The sequence below is a fragment of the Trachurus japonicus genome, chromosome 14 (assembly GCF_045865225.1).
Source record: "Trachurus japonicus isolate A0001 chromosome 14, Traja_1.0".
Lineage (NCBI taxonomy): Eukaryota > Metazoa > Chordata > Actinopteri > Carangiformes > Carangidae > Trachurus > Trachurus japonicus.
This window is the reverse complement of record NC_140920.1, coordinates 9,062,071-9,087,040: the sequence shown is the minus strand read 5'-3', so window position 1 is coordinate 9,087,040 and position 24,970 is coordinate 9,062,071. Positions and strand designations below refer to the sequence as shown.

At 42.7% G+C, this 24,970-nt stretch overlaps 1 protein-coding gene across 1 annotated transcript; it reads left to right on the top strand.

The window, feature by feature from the left end:
• Positions 1–1,108: 1,108 nt before the first annotated feature.
• prdm15 (PR domain containing 15) lies at positions 1,109–23,696 on the top strand. The gene is made up of 24 exons (XM_085797327.1): positions 1,109–1,216; positions 1,896–1,935; positions 2,036–2,129; positions 3,041–3,194; positions 3,293–3,445; positions 4,361–4,469; positions 5,145–5,210; positions 5,387–5,617; positions 8,176–8,370; positions 10,109–10,203; positions 10,300–10,387; positions 10,497–10,664; positions 12,266–12,360; positions 12,455–12,586; positions 14,051–14,191; positions 15,043–15,206; positions 16,383–16,462; positions 17,007–17,126; positions 18,028–18,159; positions 18,332–18,415; positions 20,362–20,537; positions 20,623–20,703; positions 21,641–21,862; positions 23,124–23,696. Exons 1-24 carry the CDS (start codon positions 1,118–1,120, stop codon positions 23,679–23,681), a joined length of 3,477 nt encoding a protein of 1,158 aa, XP_085653453.1. The 5' UTR covers positions 1,109–1,117; the 3' UTR covers positions 23,682–23,696.
• Positions 23,697–24,970: the final 1,274 nt, after the last annotated feature.

Here is a 24,970-nt window from a genome sequence, read left to right as displayed (position 1 = left end):
CTGTTCCACTTCCAGAGGGAAATATACGTTTTTACAACGTTTACCTGACACTTTTATTTCAGGGTTGTATTTGCATAGACATAAAAGACACAACCAGCTTGTAAAACTGCAGTAAATCAGTTCAGTCTGAGTCCTTAAACCTTTTAATTTTCCTATGATCAGTAAAAGAATCGGCCATTGAGAAAAAAAAAAAAGTTTTATTGCTCCATTGTCTGAAGATACAGGCACTTATTTTGAAGGCGTCTCTCAAACTCTTAAACCAATGCAAAATAACAATCACATGTTGCAGTCATTGCTTTATAATTAAACAAAAATACTGCTCATTTGTTAGGCTATACACTTTTACTATATTTATTTTTAGTATTTTAGTTTTTTAGTATTTATATCATTTTTAGTTATTTATTGCTCTCTGTGTGTGTCAACTTGAATTTCCCTCAAGGTGGATGATGAATAAAGTATTTTCTATTCTAAATATGAACATATTATATTTCTGACACTATGATAATGCATTTGCTCTGTGCATAGATAGACCTTATATAGCTACACTTCAATTGGTGGAGGATTGTCACACTGACATGTCCACATCTGTGTAAAGCCCAATATACAGTAGATTAATAGTGTAGTTTTAACAGGTGGGTGTGGATAAATAGTTTAGTTTAGTTTAGTTTTAGTTTAAGTTTATTTCGGACATATTAAAAGAAATAAAACATAATACAGAAATGGACAGACATAACATATAAAAACTTTGCAAAGACAACATATGAACAAAAAATATATATATAAAAAATAAAATAATTGAAAATAAAGGTAATTTGATTTTTTTGTTTTGTTTGTTTGTTTCATATCCATTCTCCCACCCCTTATTCATAAATTATCTATCAAGTTATCTAGTCATTATTACTTGAATTTATCTATCAAGTTATCTAGTCATTATAATCTATACAGTAAGTTAATGTATTAATAGTGAAATAGTGAAATAATCAAACTGAGTTATTGTGGTAGTTAATGCAAAATCCAAACTGTGAGCCTACTTGTCTTTATCACCTAATTAAACACAATATCTACCCAATTAATGTTCTATGGGGCAGTTTTTAGACCGAGCACTACATGTCCCACAATGCACCGGGCGCGGCTTGCTTCCGGTCCTGCGCCGTTTCTGGAGCGGATTGGAACCCGGAGTCAGGATCGGATAAATGAAGGGTCTCCTGCAGACAAGGTAACGCGTTTCCCCCGCAAATACACACCGATCTGATGCAAAGCGGAGCCGCGGTCCAGTAGCCGAGGTGCAGCCGGTTCTTCCCCGCCGCTCGCCGCCTCGCTGCGCCGCCTGCACCGCTCCCTGCGCGGCGCTGAACAGCATCGACTCCCGTTTGAGGGTTTGCGTCTCCGGTCCATCCGCCATGCCGACTGTTCTTTGTTACAGTTTTGCTGAAGAGGAGCCGCGCAGATCGGAGTTAAAACCCGGCTAGACTTTGGGAGCGATTCAAATCCTGGATCTCCATCCATCCATCCATCCATCCGTCCTCCTCCTCCCGCGGTCGGACTGCATATGTTTTACAACAACATGCGTCCTCTCCGACTGTGCAAAAAGCCGCTAATGTTGTTGCTGTTATGGTTGTTGTTATTGTAATACAGCACCACCGTGTAATATAGAGACAGCAGGAGGACTGATGCATTCAAGTGTCCCAGATGAATTGGACTCGGAAGTTCAGTTGTCTTCATCCAAACACACTCTTAAAATAGTCTCTTTATATAACTGCTGCTCGTTTTAACTAAACTCTGGAGGTTATGATTTATAATAATCAGCCCCCGAGTCCTGATCCTCCTCTCCTGTCAGTGATGTGTGATGATGATGATGATGATGATGATAAACCTGATATTATCTCTGTTTGCAGGTTACAGTAATGGCTGAGCAGACGCCAGATGAGTTCATCTGTGAGTATGAGTCCAGCTGTCACCCTGCTGTGTGTGTGTGTTGGTGTGAAACCAGAGGTGTGATGTGACAGTTGTGATGTCATGTGTGTGTCTGTCACAGGGTGCGATGACTGTGGCCAGTACCATGACTCTGAGTGTCCTGAGCTGGGACCTCTGGTGACCGTCCAGGACTCCTTCGTCCTCAGCCGAGCTCGGTGAGTGTCCTGATCCAAACCTCACGTCATAAAACTGTCACTAACAGCCCTGCCCATGTGACCACGAGCAAGGCACTAGACTTGATAGACTTGTTATAGTAGGTTTGAACTGAGTGAATAGAGTTGAACTGAGTTATTCAAGGGATAGTTCAACGTCTTGGCAAATTCTCCTATCACCATAATCCCTATATAGTCATAGCAGTAGGTTTGTTACCTTTATTTGTCGGTGCAAGCTATTTTTTAGAACGGCCTGTCCCTCATCAAACTCATCAATCCAACAACTCGAAAATGCTCTTGTGGACAAGTTGTGACCTGCACATTCACCACGCTATGAGATAACTATGTATAATTATGTAAAATTAGGACACACAAAGCAAATACTCGGAACTACTTGCGCTTTTGAAATCGCTCCGCCCAGCAGCAGCCGTGTCTGGAATGTAGTTCCGGCTGCATTTACCTCTAAAACAACCCCTTCTCATAATGTTACATTATTATCTCATAGCGTGGTGAATGTGCAGGTCACAACTTGTCCACCAGGGCGTTTTGGAGTTGTTGGATTGTGTGATTGGATGAGTTTGATGAGGGACAGAGGACCTGTACCATTCACCTCCGTTGTGTTCACTGAGCAGCTCACGTCTCTGCCCCGCCCATCTCAAAACAACATGCACCGATAAATAAAGGTAACGAACCCACTGCTATGACTATGACTATAGGGATTATGGCAATAGGTGAATTTGCCAAAATGTTGAACTATCCCTTTAACAGTATAGCTATTTGAGTGAGTGATGACTGTCTTTAACTGCAAACTTGCTGTCTTCACACATTTTATTTTTAAATTCAGTGTTTAGATAATGATTTTTATGTCGTTTTATGACATTTTATTAACACACTTTTATTCCTGTGTGGATCAGCTCGTCTCTACCAAACAGCCTGGAGATCAGAGCGGTGGCCGAAGGCGGGGAGGGGGTGTTTGTCCTGCGGCGGCTGGTCAAGAGGACCCGGTTCGGGCCCTTCGAGGCCAAGAGGGTCTCTCACATGGAGGAGGAGTGCGCGTTCCCTCTGAAGGTGTTTCCTCTGGTTGATCCTCACACATTCAGCTCCTTCGTACGGTCGTGTGTTTAGTTATATTATTAACTTATATTAACCTCGTTGTTGCTGCTCAGATCTTCCAGAAGGACGGCCTGGTGGTGTGTTTCGACTCCAGCAGCGAGGAAGACTGTAACTGGATGATGATGGTACGACCTGCCACCGACCACACGCACCAGAACCTGACGGCGTACCAGCAGGACGACGACGTTTACTTCAACACCTCCCAGGTACCTCTGAGTGTTAACTGCCTTAAAAGGATAGTTCACCCAAAATTGAAATTTCACTCATTATCTACTCACCCTCATGTCGACTAAGGGCTGGGAGAAGTTTCAGAGTCCTCCGTAGCTTCTCTGAGTTACAGGGGGTCTCGGCGTAGCAGTGCATTGTCCATATATAACGGTTGACTTATTTAATTTTTTCGGGACAATTTCGCATTTCGGGGCTTCAGTACAAGACGGACATTACATACAAGCAGCATGGAGGTATTTGGATGTTTTTTGGTGTGTCTTTTTGTTACAAAGACAGTTGGTATCCATTTGCAACCATCATATGGACATGCACTGCTACGCCGAGACCCCCTGTAACTCAGGGAAGCCACGGAGGACTCTGAAACTTCTCCCAGTCTTTAGTCGACATGAGGGTGAGTAGATAATGAGTGAAATTTCAATTTCTGGGTGAACTTTCCCTTTAAAGGAGAATTCCGGTAATGTTTTGACCCCCTAAAACGTTGTCCTGATGGTCACCCAGTGTTGGGGGGAGCAAAAAACGCGACTAAAATTGATGCAGGCAAACCAGAGTTACACCATATCAAATATCTATGGTACATGACTGGAATCCTTAGAGACACCACTGAACTCATATAGTGTACGGTTATACTGAGTATAAACAGTATAAACTTTGTGTTTTTGCATGTAGTCACTCACCTCAGACAGCCGAACTCTGAAACATCCTGGAAAGACATTACTATCCGATCGCAGAGTGCCTACTCTGCTCTCCACAGAAACAAACACTTTTTCACACTCATCAGGAAAACGATTTAGGGGTAAAAAATGACCGGAATTCTCCTTTAACCTGAGCCCTCCAGTTCTCCTGTGGTGTGTTTTTTTTAATGTTTGCCTCTGCTGTGTGTGTGTGTGTCTCAGGATGTTCTCCCGGGCACGGAGCTGAGGGTCTGGTATGGAGCTTTCTACGCCAAGAAGATGGAGAGGCCCATGCTGAAGCCTCCATTTGAACCTCCACCACTTCCATCAGGTGCAGTCACTACTCCGTGCTTTCGGAGATGGCAACATGAATTGTCCCCCCCCAATAAAAATACCCTAAATTATTCAAAATTGAACAAATGTATTTTCAGACTTCACATTTTAGCTTCACATCTCAAAAGAAATGATTGAAATGGTGTAACATAATGTTTGACAAATATATTTCTGATTCCACATCCCATCTCTGGTCTCCTCTACGATGCAAATGAATGGGTAGTTTAGGCTTTAAAAAAACAACCCCCTCAATCTTAGGGCTTCATATTTTGATATTCATCCAATAATCATGCATAAAGTTCCATACACTGGGAGAAAAGGAAGATGGTGAGAAGAATTGGGGATCTGGGAGGGTCAGAGGGAGGTGAAAGATAAGAACGCGAGTAGATATTACATGTCCGAGACCCTTAAAATTATGATTTACTAACACTTAAGTAAGCAGTGATTCACGCTGTTGGCTGTTTAGGACAAATAAACAAGACGCACAATAAAGGATTCCCTGTGCAGTACTTTTTGAATGCGGCGAGCCTCTACAAAGTTGTGATTTATGGGGGCATGGTATGAGCTGCATATGGGTAAAAAAATCTAATCGGATCTGCACCCCTGATGGCAACGGTGTTAATGGCACCTTTTTATAGTTTTTTTTTTTTCTCTTTCTCACTCTTCTTCTCAGATGTGATGTCCTCTGATAAAACGGAGATCCCAGAGAAACCCTCAGTGTCTGAAGAAAACAACACAGGTGAGACAGATCTGAGAAATATTCGCTCTTTGACCCAAATTCAGACTCATTCATTTCTATTTATCTAAAGCTTTTATCGTGGTTTTCAGCCGCAGCGAGAGTGGAAGTATGAGGAAATGCTGTGTCATCATGGTTACTCATTTAGGAATCCCTCAACTTCCTTCTGTTGATTACAGGCAACATGCTGAGTCATCTGGACGAGGTGAAGACGGGCGGAGCGCTCCCAGTCGACCCGCTGCTGCCGCACAGCGAGAGCCTGGTCGGCCCAGATGAAGAGGAGGAGGAGGAGGAGGAGGAAGAGGAGGCTGCCCCCCCCGCCCCTCCACCGCAAGCCCCCACCAAGAGAGGGCACGGCCGAGGGAGGAGGACGAAGGGACGCAGACCTGGAGCCGCGAGCAAAAACAAAGGTGGGAGCAAAGAGTCAAGGAAGTTTAAAGGGATAGTTCACCCAAAATTGAAATTTCACTCATTATCTACTCACCCTCATGTGGACTAAGGGCTGGGAGAAGTTTCAGAGTCCTCCGTGGCTTCTCTGAGTTACAGGGGGTCTCGGCGTAGCAGTGCATGTCCATATTACGGTTGCAAATGGATACCAACTGTCTTCGTAACAAAAGGACACACCAAAAAACATCCAAATAACCTCCATGCTGCTCATATGTAATGTCCGTCTTGTATTGAAGCCCCAAAATGTGAAATTGTCCCAATTTTTTTTTAAATAAGTCTATATTTCAAGCTTGTTTTGTAGCGGAAGCTTCTCAAAGGAAAAATAGACTTATTTAATTTTTTTCGAGGCAATTTCACATTTCGGGGCTTCATTACAAGACGGACATTACATACGAGCAGCATGGAGGTATTTGGATGTTTTTTGGTGTGTCTTTTTGTTACGAAGACAGTTGGTATCCATTTGCAACCGTTATATGGACATGCACTGCTACGCCGAGACCCCCTGTAACTCAGAGAAGCCACGGAGGACTCTGAAACTTCTCCCAGCCCTTAGTCGACATGAGGGTGAGTAGAGAATGAGTGAAATTTCAATTTTGGGTGAACTATCCCTTTAAATGAACATAAACAGCTCATCATGACGGCAAATATTTTTGACTAATTGATGAAACACAGGGCTGACGTCACGCTGAGAGGAGGCTGAACAGCTGTTAATGATCTAATGCGTCCACAATGTACATGGGTTGTGTTGTGTAACACATCATCGTGCGCCGAGCAAGTTGCAACAGGTTCGGGCACATTTTGCGGCGGCCGCCCCAAGGGCATTCTGGGAAAAAAAAAAACTGCTACAAATCACTTCCTGGAGTCGTGACACGGCACATGGAGCAGATTTATGACAATTTACCTGCAAAACTAATGGCATTCCCATCAGCCCCGGCTTTATTTTGTGTCCAGGGCTAATTAGGAAATATAGGCATCCTAACACATTAAAGGGATAGTTCAACATTTTGGCAAATTTGCCCATTGCCATGATCCCTATAGGTTCGTTACCTTTAATTGTCGGTGCAAGCTATTTTTAGAACAGCAGAGCAGAGCTGTGAGCTGCTCAGAGCTACGCTACGGAGGCTCATGGGATTTCTTGGTTTCCCTCATCAAACTCATCAAATACACAATCCAACAACTCCAAAACGCTCTGGTGGACAAGTTGTGACTTGCACATTCACCACGCTATGAGGTAATAACAGAACATTACCAGAGTTGTTTTCGAGACAAATTCATCAGGGATGCAAAAAGCGCGCGAAAAGCGAAACTCGCTTTTTCATGACCAATTAGGTGACTTGTGTGAATCGTTCAGATCCGAAGAGTTTTTGTTTTGAGGGGGGGGTCTCAGCGTCTCAGCTCGGGTCAGTAAAATGTTTTTCTAACAGGCTGACAGTGACAATCATGTGAGGCGAACTCATTCATGGACTCTGATTATACTGATAACAGCCTACCTCCAATGTAGACGCGGGACATGCACGCACGTTACCTAAAGCGGCGACGCCGTTTTTTCCCCGTGCATGTCCGTGGAGCTGTGCGCCGCGGACATGCACGGTTCCCTACGTTGCTGTGTCAGGCAGGTGTTTCCACGGAGCTCTGCCCCGTTTCAGAGGTGAAGGAAGCCCTGAGTGGAAAGACGTCGCCTCCGCGATGTAGAATGTATTCAATTCAAAAAGTGAAACTAACACATTATATAGGCCTATATGTCCATTACACACTGAATGGGATGTTAAATCCCATGTCTTTATTTCTTCAGTTTATTTTAATAGTAATAATTATGACTAACATTCAGTGAAGACCTAAAAATCAGTATCTCCAAAATTGAAATATTGCAATGGTTTTTATTTTTTTAAAGCATTTTTGATATAGAAATGTTGGCCTTCTGAAAACTGTCCATCTATATGCACTCAATACTTGGTTGGGGTTGAACTACTGGAAATGGACTTTTCTGTGATATTGTTAATGGTGAGCCCCCCGCCCCCCCGCCGGACAATTCCTCTCTTTTTTGGTCCTGACCCGTTTGCATCCCTGATTCATGCAAAACCGCCGATGCACGTTGCCTTTTTCATCAAGCAGCCTCTGAATTTACCTCTAAAACAACTCTGTCTGGTAACAATCTGTTATTATCTCACAGCGTGGTGAATGTGCAGGTCACAACTTGTCCACCAGAGCGTTGTGGAGTTGTTGGATTGTGTATTTGATGAGGGAAACCAAGAAATCCCATTAGCCTCCATAGCGTAGCTCTGAGCAGCTCGCGGCTCTGCTCCGCCGTTCTAAAGATTGCTTGCACTGACAATTAAAGGGAACGAACCTACTGCTATGACTATAGGGATTATGGCATTGGGCCAATTTGCCAAAATGTTGAACTATCCCTTTAAACTAAGCATGAACATGGTGAAATTCACACTCACTTTGATTCGTATCACCACCCGCTGCTGCATCTACTGTATTTTTCTCCTTGACGTTGCATTCCTGATGTGTGCAGATGTGAAGCCCGCGGTGGAGACGTCAGAGCGTGCGGCCTCGCAGGCGGCAGCAGCAGCAGCAGCAGCAGCAGCAGAGAGCGGGGCCGTCATCAAGAGACACAAAACCAGAGAACACAAGAGAGTGTACCGCTGCTCTCTCTGCAACAAGGTCTTCCAGAACAGCAGCAACCTGAACAGACACATCCGATCTCATGGTACATGGAGGTTTGAAAAGATAACAACGTTGAATTCATCATCTGGATATGCACAAATCACACAAAATCGTTGTTTATTGTATAATATATTAAAGGGATAGTATCATTTTTTTAAAGTGGGGTTGTATGATCTACAAATAGCCCCTAAGTACTTTAATTGCAGTAGAAGACTCTCTGCACTCCTCCCGTTAGCAACGCCAGCCCATAGCCCTGCCCAGAGATTTACAACATACATTGTTGTGAATGGACCCAAAGAAACGGCCTATTTTCGCAGCCTAAAAGAGGTTTTACCTGAAAAAAAATACACAGTTGCATTATTCGCTATAATATAATTTTTTCCAGCCCTTCAAAGTGCAGGAAAAACACAGTTTTTATTTGGACCTAACCAACTCACGTATCCCTCCGCCCACGGTTAGGGCCCGCCGATCAGCAGTTGGTTAGGTCCAAATAAAAACTGTGTTTTTCCTGCACTTTGAGGGGCTGGAAAAAATTATATTATAGCGAATAATGGAACTGTGTTTTTTTTTTCAGGTAAAACCTCTTTTAGGCCACGAAAATAGACCGTTTCTTTGGGTCCATTCACAACACTGTATGTTGTAAATCTCTGGGCAGGGCTATGGGCTGGCGTTGCTAACGGGAGGAGTGCAGAGAGTCTTCTACTGCAATTAACTCATTGAGTGCCAACCACGTAATTTCTCGTTTTTCGTTCCCATGCGTTGAGTGCCAAAAACGAAATTTTTCGTTTTTTGCTTTTTTTTTAAATTATGAAAATAGACACTTTAATACACATTATATGTCAATTTGGGGACTCTACGACGAGCAGAACTGAAATAGATGACGATCAAAGTCACATGACAGCTCATGATCTGGAAGTTTTTATCATAACTCAGCTTCTGCAAACGGAGTTCTGCATGCAGATGCAGCGCAGCTGCTCCGCTGCTGCTCCGCTCTCACCCGCGAGGCTGCAGCAGCTGGGAGCTGAACCAGGAAGCTCTCAGCCGACAGTCCCGCCCGGTCTTCATCTGGAGCAACACCGTGTCCTCCCCAAAGTCCTCCCGCGGTAAAATCTGATGGTCTCTGGGTCAAAGCAGACCAGCACCGACCCGTACCACAGACGGACCGCGACCACCGGCGGGACCGGTGTTCGCGAGCCGCTGTGGCCGGCAGAGCCTCACGTTCCGCGGCGAGAGGCTGTGACACGGCACGGTGCGTCTGTGTTATTGTTGTTTAGTGGCGCCCCCCCCCGCCCCCGATGGTGGTTTTGTGAATAGAACAACAATTGTTGTGTATATTTATCTTATACGAGCCCTTTGATCCAGAAATGCGAGTGTGAGAAGAGCGACAGGCACAAACAGCGCACCTTTCATAAAAGACGCTCTATCTCCTTTTCTAGAAAAAAAGGAGGGATTTTGGTGAAACCCAGCCATGTTTAGCTTGACTTTTCTCAGGAACGGAGGCACGTAGAAACAAACGGTTTGTGGCCATTTGAAGGATAAAGTTAAACCTTTCAAATGAGCCACAGTATGTGTTGGTGGCAATAATATAGAATACACTATGGCTCTAAAATAAAAAGTCAAATATGGTCTAATTTGCCGGTACACTTGACTAAAACTTTGGAAAGGAGCGCGGCACTCAATGAGTTAAAGTACTTAGGGGAGTTTATCTGGAGATCATACAACCCCACTTTAAAAAAATGCTACTATCCCTTTAAAAACGTTGTACGTGTATGTTCTCCCAGGGGATAAGCTGTTCAAGTGTGATGAATGTGACAAGTTGTTCAGCCGCAAAGAGAGTCTGAAGCAGCACATCTCGTACAAGCACAGCAAGAACCTGGTGAGTTAACACTACAATACAGCCTGTCACCTCAGGTTTGCACTCCGGTGACGCCGCCGATTTAACATCATCGTCCTCTCATGTGTTCACCAACAGCCCGACCAGGAGTACAGATACAAATGCAACACGTGTGAGAAATCCTTCCGCCTGGAAAATGCCTTAAAGTTCCACAACTGCCGCACAGGTAAAAGTAAAGTGAAGCCGTTTTTTGTTTTTGTCGTTTCGTCATTTCATTCAAACGTCTCCGATCACGTGTGTGTGTGTTCACTTTTTCTTCTCATCTCTTTTTTTAGATGACAAGACGTTCCAGTGTGACATCTGCTCGCGCTTCTTCTCCACCAACAGCAACCTCTCCAAGCACAAGAAGAAGCACGGCGAGAAGCTCTACTCCTGCGAGATCTGCAACAAGATGTTCTACCGCAAAGACGTGATGCAGGAGCACCACAGGAGGCACGGTGTGGGTGAGTCGCACACAACTGCTTATTTTAGCTTGATTTGTTGTCAAGGAGGGAAATTAAAGGGATAGTTCACCCAAAATTCAAATTGCACTCATTATCTACTCACCCTCATGTGGACTAAGGGCTGGGAGAAGTTTCAGAGTTATCCGTGGCTTCTTACAGGGGGTCTCGGCGTAGCAGTGCATGTCCATATGACGGTTGCAAATGGATACCAACTGTCTTCGTAAGAAAAAGACACACCAAAAAACATCCAAATACCTCCATGATGCTCATATGTAATGTCTGTCTTGTATTGAAGCCCCGAAATGCGAAATTGTTCCGAAAAAAATTAAATAAGTCTATATTTCAAGCTTGTTTGTAGTGGAAGCTCCTCTTCCTGGTCCGTCCAAATCGAGATTTGCGCCGTAACAATTTCGTATTTCGGGGCTTCAATACAAGACGGACATTACATACGAGCAGCATGGAGGTATTTGGATGTTTTTTGGTGTGTCTTTTTGTCATGAAGAAAAGTGGTATCCATTTGCAACCGTTATATGGACATGCACTGCTAGGCCGAGACCCCCTGTAACTCAGAGAAGCCACGGAGGACTCTGAAACTTCTCCCAGCCCCTAGTCCACATGAGCAATTTGAATTTTTGGTGAACTATCCCTTTAAGGAGGATCAGCGTATGTGTAAAATAGTGAGTTTACTTCATGTTTCAGTGCTTCGTTCATTGTGTTTGATTACATGGGATGTCACTTTAATCATGCAAGTGCAGAAGGTTAAGACGATGTGGGTGATGTGGGTGTAATTATTCAGTTAGATCACTGGTTGATGTGTGTAGGGGCATGGGTGTATTTGTGTGTGTGTGTGTGTGTGTGTGTGTGTGTGTGTGTGTGTGTGTGTGTGTGTGTGTGTGTGTAGCATCCTGGGGTCATTAACATGTGATTTTAGAAAGTCAAAGAAAGTGAGCAGCTGTGTGTGATGACACAATGATGAGATGAAAAACTTCAGATGTGTCCTGCTGCCTTCAGGTGCTGCAGGGATTTAGAGAACTGAAGATTTTCATGCACAAATTGAATGCAGCTGTGGATAACGTCATGTTTTTTAATTTTATAAATTAATGCAGACTGTATTAATTACCAGTGAACACATCTACAGGTTTATGTGGTGTTTAATTCACATTTTATGAATGATTGCTGCACATTTTGTTGCTTTCTTGTTTATAAAATCTCCAGATCTCCAGTGGAGTGATGTGGTTCTGCTCTCTCCTCGGTGCTGCACACACACAGTTTGACACAGAGGCAAAGCAAATTTCAAGGCTGGGAAAGTGTCCGAAAACCCTTAATGCTCTGGAATCTGTGCCGCCACTAAAATAGATTTACCACTTCTTTATTTTTCCGTGTTTTTGGGGTGTGACAAATCCAAAGAATTTTATTGCAGAGTGAATTTAGTCTAACTCGAACAGATGTGTGGAAGAAGAAAGATTAGAATTTGAATTGATATAAAAACAAAGCATGTGTTTAAAAACTAAGTCTAAGCCTAACCAGTCCACAGCTTTTAGTTGCATTTCACCATATTTCTTATCTTGAGCTAAATATATACCCATAATGCCTCTGTACAGGACCAAAGCACATGAAGCGGGAGGAGCTGGAGGCCAACGGAGAAGAAGGGACCAAGTACAGGAAGGAGCCGTCGCCCTGTCCCATCTGTGGCAAGGTGAGAGAAGGTCGAAGGCAGAAAGTCAAGGTGCAGGTGTCTGCTAGAGCTCGAGTGACGTGTGTGTGTGTGTTGTGTGTGTTTGTGTTCACAGGTGTTCTCCTGCAGGAGTAACATGAACAAGCACCTGTTGACTCACGGCGATAAGAAGTACACCTGTGAGATCTGCGGCCGCAAGTTCTTCCGCGTGGACGTCCTCCGGGATCACATCCACGTTCACTTCAAGGTGAGGCGGTGAGGAGGAAAAGACTTTTCCTACTCGTACCTACAGTACCAACTCCTGCAAAACAGCCGACTCAGTCAAAACTACTGCTACTGCGATGTTCAGCATCTTATTATTGATGCATTTCTATTTTAAAAGATGTCCGATGCCCTTCCTGTCTCGTTAGCTGCTCCACGGCATCAGCACCTTTTTTTTTTACAGCGCTTTGGCCGCATTAAAGGGATAGTAGCATTTTTTTAAAGTGGGGTTGTATGATCTACAAATAGCCCCTAAGTACTTTAATTGCAGTAGAAGACTCTCTACACTCCTCCCATTAGCAACGCCAGCCCATAGCCCTGCCCAGAGATTTACAACATACATTGTTGTGAATGGACCCAAAGAAACGGCCTATTTTCTTGGCCTAAAAGAGGTTTTATCTGAAAAAAAAAAAACGCAGTTCCATTGTTCGCTATAATATAATTTTTTCCAGCCCCTCAAAGTGCAGGAAAATGCAGTTTTTATTTGGACCTGGACACTTTGAAGGGCTGGAAAAAATTATACTATAGCGAACAATGGAACTGTGTATTTTTTTTCACGTAAAACCTCTTTTAGGCCGCGAAAATAGGCCCTTTCTTTGGGTCTGTTCACAACAATGTATGTTGTAAATCTCTGGGCAGGGCTATGGGCTGACGTTGCTAACGGGAGGAGTGCAGAGAGTCTTCTACTGCAATTAAAGTACTTAGGGGCTATTTGTAGATCATACAACCCCACTTTTAAAAAAATGCTACTATCCCTTTAACCCACGAGTCGGCAGCTCTTTTCTATTCTGTCTGTACACGAGGGCGCAGAGAATCAGTTTTGACAGAATCCAGGATTTTGCAGGAGAAAAAAATGCAGACGAGTTTAAATTCTGCAGAAAAAATGGCCTGAGGATGCACAGACAGCAGACTCAAGAGTTTTGCTCTTAACTAGTGTCCCCAGCTTCCCTGTATATTTTTTTCTGGTCAATTTAAAAATGAAAAAATATGCTCTTTTCTCTGTGCCCTTACTTTGTTCTGACCAGTTATATTAACTCCACAGCAGCTGCATGACCCAATTAACCGTGGGACAGCACAGTGTAGTCGCATCACAGTCAGACATTCATAATATCGCGCATCGGTGCCCAAATCTACAGCATGTAATCATTTTCTCAGTGCATCCCAAATATGTGTTTTTCCATTTTAAGCATTAAAAAAGTGAAGTGAAGTAAAATGTAAAAGGAAAAAAAAAGAATGAAACAAAGTTGAGACCATATCTGTTCTGTCTGTGCCATCACAGGCTGAAGGTGTGATGTTATTAGCGGTATTCCTAATACACAGACAGGTGTAATCTGTTTGTTTCCATTCTGCACTAAAATGCCCATAATGCACCACATTGGGATCAGACATGTTTGATTTAAACTGGGCGTGTGGATGTGCAGCTGTCACTGACTGCATGTCGTTTCATCAGGACATAGCCTTAATGGATGAGCAGGAGAGAGAAGGCTTCATCAAGAAGATCGGCATCTCGGCGGGAAACAGCGACGAGACGGACGACGACGAAGAGGAGGACGATCCCGAACACCACAAGTACAACTGCAAGAAATGTCAAGTAAGCATAGAGAATGTTCACAAACATGTTTAGGGAGTCAAATCTGATCCAACCGACGTATAAAGGTCCTGTGATACTGTATATATGAAAGCAGATGGAGATATAACCTGCATTCAAGGGATAGTTCACCCAAAATTGAAATTTCAGGGGGTCTCGACGTAGCATTGCATGTCCATATAACGGTTGCAAATGGATACCAACTGTCTTCGTAACAAAAAGACACACCAAAAAACATCCAAATACCTCCATGCTGCTCATATGTAATGTCCGTCTTGTATTAATGCCCCGAAATGCGAAATTGTCCCGAAAAAATTTAATAAGTCTATATTTCAAGCTTGTTTGTAGCGGAAGCTCCTCATCAAGGTTCGTCAAATTTGGACGAACCAGGGTCCGTCCTGTTACCAGTTCGTCCAAATTTGACGAACCGGTAAGAGGAGCTTCGAGAAGCTTCCGCTACCAAACAAGCTTGAAATAAAGACTTACTTAATTTTTTTCGGGACAATTTGGCATTTCGGGGCTTCAATACAAGACGGACATTACATACGAGCAGCTTGGAGGTATTTAGATGTTTTTTGGTGTGTTTTTTTGTTACGAAGACAGTTGGTATCCATTTGTAACCGTTATATGGACATGCACTGCTATGCCGAGCCCCACTGTAACTCAGAGAAGCCACGGAGGACTCTGAAACTTCTCCCAGCCCTTAGTCCACATGAGGGTGTGTAGATAATGAGTGAAATTTCAATTTTGGGTGAACTATCCCTTTAACATGTTTAGTTTGTTTGCAACACCGTCACACATACTGTCCTGTACGTATACATGAGCTCCTCCCCTCCTCCTGTGTGTGTGTCCAGCTGTCGTTTGCTAAGGGGAAAGACTACCTGAAGCACATCATGGAGCAGCACAAAGAGAGAGGCTACGGCTGCGGCATCTGCAACCGGCGCTTTGCCCTGAAGGCCACGTACAACGCTCACCTGGTCATCCACAGAGAGCAGCTGCCCGACCCCGCAGTGCAGAAGTAAGACTGCAGGGGGGAGCACAGACACAAGACTCAGCTCACACTGTTGGATTTGGGTTTTTTTTGTGTGTTTAGTCCTTATTAGTGTGACTGCTGAAGCAGTCACACTATTGTTCTTCTGTTTGGCCATTTTCTTCCGCCTTTTTACGGTCTTCTTCTAGTCCTTCATACTTTGTGCTATTTCAACAATTCATATATCAAAACGTGCAGCTTTTTTTGAACTTTATCGGCATTACTTTTCTCTTTTTAACTATTTATACTTTTTCAAATATTTAACTTTTTCACAAAAAATCTCACATTCATCAAAGTCTCAACCTCTCTTCTTCACAACTCCACTGTGGTGTAGGGGTTAGGGTGGATGTTTGCCAACCCTAAGGTCACTGGTTCGAATCCAAGGGAAGAACTCTTGTTATGTTATGTTGAATTCTGCTCTCCTCCCCCGCCTTCAATTGGTTACAGGTGTTTGTTATCTCCTTGATTACTCGTACCAGTTTGCAGCACATCATCACATTACAATGAATGACAACAGTTTTGAAAGCAGTGTGCTCTCTGTAGCCGAGTGGCAGAGTAAAGGTTTAGTGATCATATGGTCATGGGTTCGATTCCTGCCTCAGTCTTTTCACTTCATTGCTTGACTTTTGATTCCAATTATTCAGCTGTCATTGGACAGTCTTTGATTCCTCATAGTATAAAGCTCATTGTAACTCAGGTTCTCTGTGGCCATATGGTTAGTGCTCAGCCTGAAATTCACAGACATTTTCATTCTAAGTCATTCAAGCTTGACTCTCAAGCTTTCTTGATGTTGACAGTGTGCAGATCATTAACAGACAACAGTCTCTGCAACTGTGTGTGCACTGTGGCCTAGAGGCAGAGTGGAAGTCTAATGACCATGAGGATGTGGGTTCGATTCTGACCTTGGTCAAACATTTGTATGGTGATCACAGCTTGCACTATTTGCTAATTCTGCAACAGCTTTCAGTTGCTGTCAGCAGTCACACCATTTCCATTCTTGGAAATGCTTTTTCTAGTTACATATATTTTTTGTGTGTTGAGAGTTAATTTCAACAGAGTTTCAGCTCATTTGATACTGAGAAGGTTTTTGACAAAGTGAAACTGAAATATGAAGTTAAATTTATTTATTATAAACGTTTTGAATCTGCTCATCTCTTCCTACAGGTACATTCACCCTTGTGAAATCTGTGGTCGGATCTTCAATAGTATAGGTAACCTGGAAAGACACAAGATCATCCACACAGGTGAGATCTCCATCAACCATTTCTGCCCTACAAAGGCAAAGTGCAGTATCTGTAAAAATGCCAAACTGAGAAAAACAGCTTTTTGTGTTTTTCATTGTCAGGTTTAAGCATCAAATTATGAATAACTACCAAGTCCATAATTGATTAGATGAAGGTGGACTGAATTAAATGATTTTTGTAGTTTGTCTTTCTGACCAATTTTGACCGTTTTATGGCAGATACTGCACTTTTGCCTTGGTTTTGATGCAGATATTGCACTTTGGCTTGGTTTCAGAGTGCTTTTTTGGATGGACAGCAAAATTAGAAGCCCAATAACTAATAAAAAAAAACCTAATAAACTAATTTTAGCAGTACCAATATCAAATTCTACCAGATTGAAGAGAATATGCCAGAAAAAATGCAGATACTGCACTTTGCCTTTGCAAAGCAGATTTGATCTTGAATTTTATTGGTGGATTTAACCAGAGAATCAGAACTCATGCAAATATGTTATTTCTTTTTTTTTTTTTTTTAACTTCACCAATCTGTGTTTGGGATCACTCAGGGGTGAAGAGCCACAGCTGTGACAAGTGCAACAAATCATTTGCGAGGAAGGACATGCTGAAGGAGCACCTCAGGGTTCACGACGACATCCGAGATTTCCTGTGTGCCGAGTGCGGGAAAGGTCAGCAGCGCGCCTCACACCCCGCTGCATCACACACTACATGAGTGTTTTGTCAAAGAATATAGAAAAACATATAGTCCACTAATTTTAAGCCAAAATGGGGGTCAACCGTGAACAAATTTCAACAGAAGCAAACTCAACTGATTTTGTATCCTCAACGTGTCCTGAGTGAAAGGGGGAAAAAAGCCCAGAAGAATCCCATTAGGGACACTTATCTTCTGATGGTTGTTTTGATTGAACAGTTCTTTAAAAAATATATATTCTTGGCATTTTCACCTTTAATGATAGATAGAGAGGTATTTGTGAGAGGGGGGTGGAGAGATGGAAGGACTTACAGCAAAGGACGTGGATTGGATTTGAACGTCGCTGCGGGAAGCACTGATTTTACCTGGTAGCCTAAGCGCCCTAGCTTATTAAGATACTGTGTTCCTAACTGTAATATGTCAACAAGGTTGAACAAGACATTTTCACCTGCTGTACCCAATGTTTAGATCTGCTGTTGTATGTATGAAAATTAGCCATACATAATTAAATTATGCCCTGTTTGCTCATGCTGACAAAGATTTTCAAAAAACGTGTAATACATTTTTTGTTTGTCTTAATGTAAGTAATCAACTGGGTAATTTTCATGGAGATATCTAAAGGTTAAAAATGTTACCCTATTCATGTGAGAAAAATAATTACTAGCCGTATGAATGGGCTATATTTTGGTCTTTTTCGAAACTTTCCCCTAATGAGATTCTTCGGGGCTTTTTTTCCCTCACTCAGGACATGTTAAGGTCAGGATACAAAATCAGTTGAGTTTGCTTCTATTGCAATTTGTTCAACCTTTTTTCATAAAATGACTGGACTAATAGCATAGCAGCTGATGATGATGAGGATGAAATGTTTGGCTGTGCAGGCATGAAGACCAAACACGCTCTGAGGCACCACATGAAGCTGCACAAGGGCATCAAGGAGTACGAGTGCAAGGCTTGCAACCGCAAGTTTGCCCAAAAAGTCAACATGCTGAAACACTACAAGAGGCACACGGGTGAGTCAGAAAGTTTGTTGCAGATGTGTGACAGCAGGTGTGTGTGGAAATAGAAACAGGTTCAATGTCTGTTGTTCTTGTGAGAAGACGATGTGATTATTGTTTTTGTTTACATCTGCAAACTTCTCATCGAGTACATGGTGTCTCTGTTTGTTTACTCTGGTGCCTGCAGGTGTGAAGGACTTCATGTGCGAGCTGTGTGGAAAGACGTTCAGCGAGAGAACGACTCTAGAGACGCACAAGCTCATCCACACAGGTGAGTGGTTCGCTCATTCACTCAACTCTTAACTGTTGTGGGACCTGGTGATTTGGCTTTTTTTTCCATCCGGTGTGTTCAGAGCCAGAAAAGTAAAGTATGATGTGAATCTGCACAAAAAACATTAAACCTCCACTAATAAATCAAAGGGTTAACAGATTCACACAAGTGTTGTCTCTTGGGACTAGAAACAGAGACTAGGGAGTAAGCAAATTAAAGATTTTGTTATGATGAAAGGGAAAAAAAAAGAATTTCTCTCTTTTACTACTTTAGAATAAAACTTTCAGATTGAAACCCCTCTCATCTGTACTGTAAATATGAAGCTGCATCTTATCTTATTGTAGCTTAGCGCAAAGATTTTAAACACAGGGATTATGTCCCATGATAAAGTAATTTAACAGCACTTCTTCCAACGTTCACTAATAAACAGTAGTTTTTGTTAGAATGGCACAAAAACGTAGATTTTCAGTCTTCTCGGGTGGAAAGAGATACAGGGAGGGCTGCCACATGACATGGAAAACCTGGAAAATGGTTGACAAATTTTTCCAGTCATGGAAAACACATGGAAAATGAGAAGAAGAAGGAAAAAAAGTCAAATGCTGTGGAAAAGCTTGAGTTGCCCCATGAGATTAATTATCACATTGCGACATTGGTAACACTTTAGAATAAATACACACTATTAAGCAATAGTTGAGCATTAAATACTGGATTCATCATTTATAACACATGAATACTCATTAGTATGTAGTTTATAAACACAGTTAAAATGTTTTACTCATCATTGATCAGCACTAACTGTATTTATAAACTACATAGTAATGAGTATTCATGTGTTATAAATGAATGATTCAGTATTTATTCATGCTTAATAGTGTGTACTTATTATAAAGTGTTACCGTGACATCCCGTGACATCAGCTACCAAAGCTCTATTTGACTTTTTGAGTTGATGCGTGAGGGTTTTCTATCCTGCAGCTGCAGTTTCCTCTGCTGAGTGACAGATAGAGGAGCAGCAGAGAGCTGTAGTGGGTGTGGTTTAAAAACAAAAACGTGGTTCTATAATTTCTTCTAAGCATGTAAGATATTATTTTGTAGATAAGTTAGAGCCATAGACTACACACCTTTTAAATCAGACTTCTGGGGGTGAGAGAGAAATAAACATGGAAACAATAATGTGTAAAATAAGGTACAACCATCAAAAAGAACACTTCTCCAAAGCATGAATGGGACCGGGGATGTATTATTTTATGGTGCAATAACATGTCTGTCCTACTGTGTATTTTGTATATTTTCTTTCTGCCTTTTTTCTTCAGAATTGGGCTTCATTAAAGGTACATTGTGTAAGAATTTTTCATGCTGCATTCACGTGAAATCTGTTAGATGGCAGACGGACGACAGCTGCTGCAGGTAACAGCATAAACAAGCCTCTATGTACAACAAGTGGTCCGTCAGCACGAGGCAAAACAATACACGTGACAATATGTTGTCATGGCGATGTCGTATTGTCTACCTGACCCACGTTTTACCAGCTTTCTCTCGACTTCTGTGACTAAAATGACATCTGGTTTGTTACCGACGGCCGTCTGCCGGTGTCTCCGCTGAGTTTCCGTGGTTTCCTACCGTCACGCTGCCACTGAACGTAAAAAACATGGCGACACCACATGGCAGCAGCACCGAGCTTACCTGCTCCATGGAGATATGAATGATATGAACGGCTCATTCAGAGCTGAAATGAACACTTCAGTTTGTTGATGGGGGGGATTACTGATTAATGAAAAACAGACTTTTGAACGGAATAATCGATTTTCAGGAATAGATAACAGGAGAACTTACACAATGTCCCTTTAAAGCATCTGTATCACAGGGATGGGAATGTGAAGCATCTTCAGTGCCTCTGCTCTGCTGGACTGACCTGGTCTCTTGTCTTTCTCTTCTCTTCTCTTGCAGTGGGGAAGACGTGGACCTGTGGGACCTGCGATAAGAAGTACCTGACGGAGTACATGCTGCAGAAGCACGTCCACCTGACCCACGAGAAGGTGGAGGCCCAGTCCTGTCACCTCTGTGGGACCAAGGTGTCCACCCGGGCGTCCATGAACAGACACCTGCGGCGCAAACACCCTGAGGTGAGTCCACGTCTGTCGCCAGAGAAGAAGACCAGTGACTGATGTCAGATCCTGAAGTTGACCAGTCCTTCCTCTCTGTCTCCAGGTTGTCTCTGTGAGAATCGACGAGTTCGACGATCTTCAGGAACCTTCAACAATCAGTGATTCGTCCATCAGCATTGTGCAGGTTGGATCTCTGTCCTTCAGCATTGTGCAGGTTGGATTTAGATAGATAGATAGAACTTTATTCATCCAGAAGGAACTTCTTCTGCCAGGATGCTCCAAAGGGAAATGTGCAAGGAAAATAAATAGAGGAAATATATGATAAAATATATCCTACAATGTCTAAAACAATAAAATATACACGAGGAGCAGGAGCAACCTGGACATAGGTAAAATACTGTGCTACATAATTTGAGTGCAAAATTTAAAGGGACAACGAGGAGTTTTGGAAAAGCGAAGTGTTTTCACACTACATTTATGAGCCTCCGTGCACCGTGAAATTCTTTGACCGGCGCAAGACAGACTCATGTTTTCATTCATCAAGAATTAAAGTCAGAGGTTCAAAGACGATCACATACAGTCGTAGTTCCGACCATAAACGGCGATTCGGCGGCGTTATTCTCATGACTCGCTGCAAAACCGAAAGTAAAAAACGCTGGTCGGCTCGCCCAGCATTTCCGCCACCACTAATAATAACAAAATAACGATAGAGACAAAACGATATATTTATCGAAAATGGGCCCATTAACAAGTGTGGGTAGCGTAGATTCATCCACATTCACGTGAGACTTTTTTATAACCAAATAGAAACTCCTCGTTGTCCCTTTAAAAATGATATGATACTAGTGCAAAAGGGCCTTTCAATGTCTGTTTCATCTAAACTAAATATAAAATAGAGTTCATGCATATTCAATTAGGCAAACCTGTACTGTTGTGTATGTACTGTACTGCATTGTGTCAGTAGCACATGGTAGCACTTTTTGTTCCTATGTCCTGTCATGTGTTTGTGTTTAGAAAAAACAAAACATTTTTCATTCAAAAAATGAAAGAAAGAACCAAATGAATGAAATCATCCTAATTGTTTGATGCCGTCGTCCTGAAATGTTTGATCCCCTCCTCAGTCCACACTGACCCTGGAGAAAGACGGCACATCTCAAGAGAGGCCGAGCCGGCCGTACAGACATCCCAAGAAGAAGCAGAGGGTCCAGGCCGAGCCGGAGCTCTCCGAGTCCGACGACTACGTGGATTTCGCTGAGCCGCGGCACGAACACATGACAGAGTACCAAGCCGTCATCGTCGGTGATGAGACTGAGACGAGCTCCGCTGTGCAGAGCATCCAACAGGTACATGTGAAGATTTGCTGCTTTATTCACACAATAACACGTCCAATCTTTTTTTTTCTCAAAGAGCAGAAAAGACGAGAAATGAGAATTCATACAAAACAGGTTGCCACAGTAAAAATGAAAAAAAATTCTCACTGAGAAGCCAAATTACCAGACAGAAGCAGACTGTTAAAAACAGCATTAATACATTTTTGTCGCTTTAAATCTCATTTTTCTTTTTGTTGTTGTTGTAACTAACAAACTGACAAGATGGTGACAAGCCACATATTGCACAGCAATTAGGACTTCATGAGGGATGTCACATGTTCAAGTGAAAATAGACAAATGCTAATTAGTAATTGTATGTAATGAAGCACATTTACTAGAAGCTGAACAAAGCATATGTAAATGAATGAACATCCCATGTTAAGTCATAATTCACAGTAATGTGAAGTTGTAATATTTGCAGTTAATTATTTTCAAGAGCTTTTTAATAAATTGTTCAGTCATCACAGTATCCAGTCTTTACAATGTCACTATAAATGTAAACACAGTTTAAAGGACCTGTAACATTAATATTTAAAGGGATAGTTCAACATTTTTGGCAAATTGGCCCATAATCCTATTTTTAGAACGGCGGAGCAGAGCCGCGAGCTGCTCAGAGCTACGCTACTGAGGCTCATGGGATTTCTTGGTTTCCCTCATCAAACTCATCAAATACACAATCCAACAACTCCACAACGCTCTGGTGGACAAGTTGTGACCTGCACATTCACCACGCTATGAGATAATAACAGAAGGTTATGAGACAGAGTTGTTTTAGAGGGAAATGCAGAGACTGCTTGATGAAAAACCCCAACGGGAACGCACATCAGCGGTTTTGCCTGAATTTACCTCTAAAACAACTCTGTCTGGTAACGTTCTGTTATTATCTCATAGCGTGGTGAATGTGCAGGTCACAACTTGTCCACCAGAGCGTTGTGGAGTTGTTGGATTGTGTATTTGATGAGTTTGATGAGGGAAACCAAGAAATCCCATGAGCCTCCGTAGCGTAGCTCTGAGCAGCTCACGGCTCTGCTCCGCCGTTCTAAAAATAGCTTGCACCGACAATTAAAGATAATGAACCTACTGCTATGACTATAGGGATTATGGCAATGGGCCAATTTGCCAAAATGTTGAACTATCCCGACTTACAGTAGCAACATAACTTCATGAGGATAACATGAACCGCAGGTGAGTTGCTCTTGTCATTGTTTCTCTAACGGACCTGTTGTGGTTTCAGGTGGTGGTCCTCGCCGACCCCAACGCTCCGTCAGCCTCCTCCCCCAACAGCTCGGTGGGTCTGACCAACATCACCGTCACGCCCATCACCAGCCACGCCCCGGCCCAGTTCACCAGCCTGCAGCCCGTCGCCGTGGGCCACCTGACCGCCAGCGACCGGCCCCTCACGCTGGACAACTCCATCCTCACCGTCACCTTCGACACGGTCAGCGGCTCCGCCATGCTCCACAACCGTCCCGCCGAACTCGTCCCGGAGACCGTCGGCCCCGGCGGCGGCGGAGGAGCTGGCGCCTCGCAGTCGGTCGCCCACTTCATCAACCTCACCACGCTGGTCAACCCCATGGGCCACCAGCTGGAGGCGCCCACGCTGGCCTGGAGGCCCGTACAGGCGGCCGAGGGCGGCCAGGTCGCCGCCGTGGTGGACGGAGCTCAGGGCGAGAGTCAGGAGAACCAGAACCAGAACCAGAACCAGGGCTCAGAACCGGGCCGGTCGGGCCAGAACCAGCCGCCCGGCTCGCAGCAGCAGAGCAGCTCCGCACAGCAGATGTTCAGCTACTGAGCAAAGACTATACTGCAAAAACTCAAAATCTTTCCAAGAATATTTGTCTTATTTCTTGTCAAAATGTCTCATTTCTAGTCAAAACTAAACTCCTTCCACTTAAAATAAGACTCATCACCTTAAAAATTGACTTGTTTTTAGATCATTTTCACTTGTTCCAAACAATTGAAATAAGTAGAAAAATCTGCCAGTAAAAGCATGAATGAATGAATGAATGATTTTTTTTTATTTTCGTGTCATGCCACCACTGTGGCCCATCCCATATGAGATTACAAGACACAATAACAAATACAAAAACAAAGACTAGACAGTCCTTCCTGTTGGTGTTACCTGCCACACAGGTGTGACATAAATAAACAACTTAAGATTACTTTCAGTACTCAACTACAGTATATATCGCGCTTCGTCTCATTGCCCAAGCCTTTTCAAGAAATAAAGAAAATGCAAAAATATTCAAATGAAAAAGATGTTTTAGCTTCTCAGCATCGTCTAACCACACAAATTCGTTATTTGGATCTACTTTACTAAACAATTTTTGTCTTATAGAGTCATAAAAAGGGCAGTAGAACACAAAATTAATTTCATTCTCCACCTCTTGGATGTCACATAAATTACAAAAAGCAAGTTTTTTGTGCTTGTTATAAGGAAGAAAAAACTTGTTCCACTAAAGGAGTAAAAAGTGTCTAAAAACAAGCTACTTTTTTAATGTGATGAGTCTTATTTTCAGTATAATGAGATTTGTTTTGACTAGAAATTAACATTTTGACTAGAAATAAAACAAATATTCTTGGTGAGATATTTTAGAGTTTTTGCAGTGAAGAGGTGCTGGTCACCTCACACTCACCGACATCGTCACGTAGTAGAGTAGATTTTATGACTGAACTGTACAAGCTTTGATCACTGTCACCCAGATGCCTCTCCAGCCCCATGGAAGTGAATGAAATGATTTTTTTTCCCTTTTACATACTGACAAAACAAAGTGGCTGTTAATAATTAACATGATATTTAAAAAAGAGAAAAGAGAGAGAGAGAGAAAAATGGTACATTTAGCCAAAATCACTGACACTCTCCTGGAAGATTTCCATTTCAAACCAAAGCAACATGTTGAATATTCAAATGCCTTACCAGCCTTTTAAATACATGCATGTTTTCATAATGAATCTGCTGCTCGCACAATGAAACAAGAAAATGTACCAACCTGAAAACAGAACACACTTGTACCAGGTTGTGTGATAAGTGATGGTTGGCATATTCCTAAAAGTGGCTCACTCATGAAATGTTATTTTTGA

Excerpts from the sequence above, each read along its gene's own strand:
- prdm15 (XM_085797327.1), top strand. The coding sequence starts at position 1,118 with ATGCACCGGGCGCGGCTTGCTTCCGGTCCTGCGCCGTTTCTGGAGCGG. Across the intron at positions 3,195-3,292 it reads AGTGCGCGTTCCCTCTGAAG|ATCTTCCAGAAGGACGGCCT; the intron begins GTGTTTCCTCTG and ends GTTGCTGCTCAG. Across the intron at positions 12,361-12,454 it reads CCTGTCCCATCTGTGGCAAG|GTGTTCTCCTGCAGGAGTAA; the intron begins GTGAGAGAAGGT and ends TTGTGTTCACAG.